The 3,059-nt window shown below is 36.5% G+C and overlaps 1 protein-coding gene across 1 annotated transcript; it reads left to right on the top strand.

Annotated features, from left to right (window-relative positions):
* Nucleotides 1-411: 411 nt before the first annotated feature.
* Nucleotides 412-2,544, top strand: CDC42EP3 (CDC42 effector protein (Rho GTPase binding) 3). Its single transcript, XM_009331048.1, has one exon. It carries the CDS (start codon nucleotides 708-710, stop codon nucleotides 1,473-1,475), a length of 768 nt encoding a protein of 255 aa, XP_009329323.1. The 5' UTR covers nucleotides 412-707; the 3' UTR covers nucleotides 1,476-2,544.
* The last annotated feature ends 515 nt before the right edge of the window (nucleotides 2,545-3,059 follow it).

Here is a 3,059-nt window from a genome sequence, read left to right on the forward strand (position 1 = left end):
CAAAAAGGTTTCCTGAATGACTCTGTCAATCTTCCTGGGTCTACCAAAAGCTTAATGTTGTTGAATATTATAAATTTGTTTGAGGGCACATGCAGAAAGGCCAGCATTTTGAATGCCAGAATAAGGAGAAGAAAGATTGAGATAATGATATTTATCAAATGAATTGTGCTCAGCAACCGTGTCTAAGAAACTCTGACTTCAAAAAAAGCTATGAAGTCAGAGAAAGGTTAGCTAGCCCTTGTTAATCTAAACTCTTTTATCTTGCCTAATGAAGGGAAGCAACACCATAAAGCTAATCTGCAGGCTGGAACTGTCAGTACCATTACTAATTTTTTTTTTTTTTTGTAAAAACAAGACTGATTGAACCATGAAAAATAAATTAATGATAACCTGATTTTGTATCCCATGCAGGTTTTTTTTCAAGTTCTGGAGGTAGCAGGGCATTTGCTTGCTAACTGAACTGAAACTTGTGCTCCACCTTGGAAAGATCTGCAGTGAGAGACATTCACCTTCACATACCCCACAGTTCTCTGCATCAGAAGAAAGGGACTTCATGTGCAAGAGTGGTTCAAGATGATGATGTAACGTTGATAACGCTGAAGGTCTCCTGAGAATAACTGACTTTGTAAAAGGCTTCTCCCTCCCCTCCTCTTCCTTTTTTTTTTTTTTTTTTTAAATAACTTCCTCTCTCAGAAACTTCAGGCAAGATGCCAGCCAAGACACCCATCTACTTGAAAGCTGCTAACAATAAGAAAGGGAAGAAATTCAAACTAAGGGATATCTTGTCTCCTGATATGATCAGTCCACCACTTGGAGATTTCCGTCACACCATACACATTGGAAAAGAGGGACAACATGATGTTTTTGGAGACATCTCCTTTTTGCAGGGCAACTACGAGCTATTGCCTGGAAATGAAGGAGAAACCAGAGTTAGCCAGTCTGGTGGCCACAATGAATTCTTAAGGGCAAACAGCACTTCTGAATCCATGTTTACAGAAACTCCATCACCAGTGCTCAAAAATGCTATTTCCCTTCCTGCCATTGGGGGTTCTCAAGCCCTTACGTTGCCCTTATTGTCACCAGTGACATTTAATTCAAAGCAAGAATCCATCAGATCATCAAGAAATCCTAGGCTTAGCTGTGAGCCAGTAATAGAAGAAAAATTGCAGGAGAAAAGTAAACAGATGGAGGATGGAGAAACATACACAGATGACATATGGGAGCAAAATGGTGGTTCTTCGCATTTTACTAATGGTAGAGATAGTCACTCATCCAGCTTTTCTGAACGATGCACGGATTGGCAAACAGTTGATTTATTTGATGATGGTCGACTTTCATGTGAACTAACCAAGGCAAAGACTAAGTCAGAAGAATCCCTTTCAGATCTTGCAGGCTCTCTTCTCTCATTACAACTTGACTTGGGACCTTCACTTTTGGATGAGGTCCTCAATGTAATGGACAAGAATAAATCTTAGAACTGGTACTCCCTTGCTGCTTTATAAGTGATTCACTTAAACAAAAACAAACAAAAAAACATAGTTCTAAAGTAGAGACACTTAAAAATCAGCTGTATTTGCAGTTGTTTGACGGGTTTTCTAAAAATATTCTTAAAATACTATTTTTTTACCTATTGTTTTTCATGATTTTTATTACACTAAATTCTCATAGCAGGAAGGTAAATTTTAATAACAGTTTTCAACAAATATAAAACGTTTTTAAGTACCAGTATTAATGATCAGAAACTTAAGAAACAGAGTTTGAGGATGATACTGATTGTGACATTTGGTTAGTTCACTTCTATGGGCTTCTGAATATATGAGAATCTCTAAGGGTCAGAAAGGAGACTGATATTACTCACTTTTATAAGTTATTACGACATCACTTTACATGTAGACCTCTTTCTAGAACCTTGTGTTTGAGAGTTTGATAGTGTTTTTCTTCATTTTTCCATAGTACCATTTCTGTTATACCTTCACTGTAACTACTTTCTCGGTCTTACACTACCGTTCTGTATTCAGATGTGAACAATTTGAAGGCTTTTTCAGTTTAAACACCTGGTCCAGAGTCTCAGCTGCTTTAAATGAGTATGCACAAATTTACACAAGTTGAGGCTTGGGCCTGACATTGTATATGAAATGATATGTTGTAAACAGGTGACACATGCAAGATATTATGGTTAAATTATTTTAAAAGTTGAAATATATTTTTTGTGTGCATATTGGTTTTTTACTGCAGAGCCTACACATACAGCATCTCATCAAAGTAGTTGCTTGGCATTATTGGTGCTCTTCTGAAAATTGTATATTTGTGTGTTTGAAAAGAAGTATGTATTGATACTCCTCGCTTTTTTTCTTCATGTATTGCCACACATGCTTAAACTTGCAACCGATTATTTTAATTTTTGAAGAAGGCACTGGTTATTCACAATGCTTGTGATGTGTGCTGCAACAGCCAATGTTTTGGGAAATGTGGATCCTTTAATACAGTACCTACATGGATTGCATAGATATCTTGTGCAATATAATAAACAAAACTTTAAATTGCTATGTCTTTGTGATTTAGTACATAGCCTCACCAAAACATGAAGTTTTGTTTTCTGCTGTAATGAAACAGACTGCAGTAGAGTTGCAGAAATATGGGATCAAGGGGCAGATCAATTCTACTATCTTAATTCAGTTGACTTCTTCAATTTGGTTTACTTCCTGAGGTTTAAGGGCAAACTCCAAGCAGGTAGGACCCTCTGGGATATACACTGATTTTAAGTAATTGGAGACAAGAAAGTGATACTTTGGTCCTAGTGAAGTTAATGGCAAAGTTCCAGCAGCTTTCACTGAAGTCTTTAGGTAAAATCCTGACACAGTTTGTAGACTGTTCTTCATTAGATAACTGCATTTATCTGTATCTTCCTATCAGAACATGTAAGTCATGGATAATTTAATACATATTACATTTATCCTTAAAATTTCTAGAGAGTCAGTGCCAACTAATTCTATTCCTTCAGTGTGTTTTACAAACACAGTCATTACCCCTGTTTCCAGTTAAGCACTTATATTACTGTG

The sequence above is a fragment of the Pygoscelis adeliae genome, unplaced genomic scaffold, assembly GCF_000699105.1.
Source record: "Pygoscelis adeliae isolate BGI_AS28 unplaced genomic scaffold, ASM69910v1 Scaffold218, whole genome shotgun sequence".
Lineage (NCBI taxonomy): Eukaryota > Metazoa > Chordata > Aves > Sphenisciformes > Spheniscidae > Pygoscelis > Pygoscelis adeliae.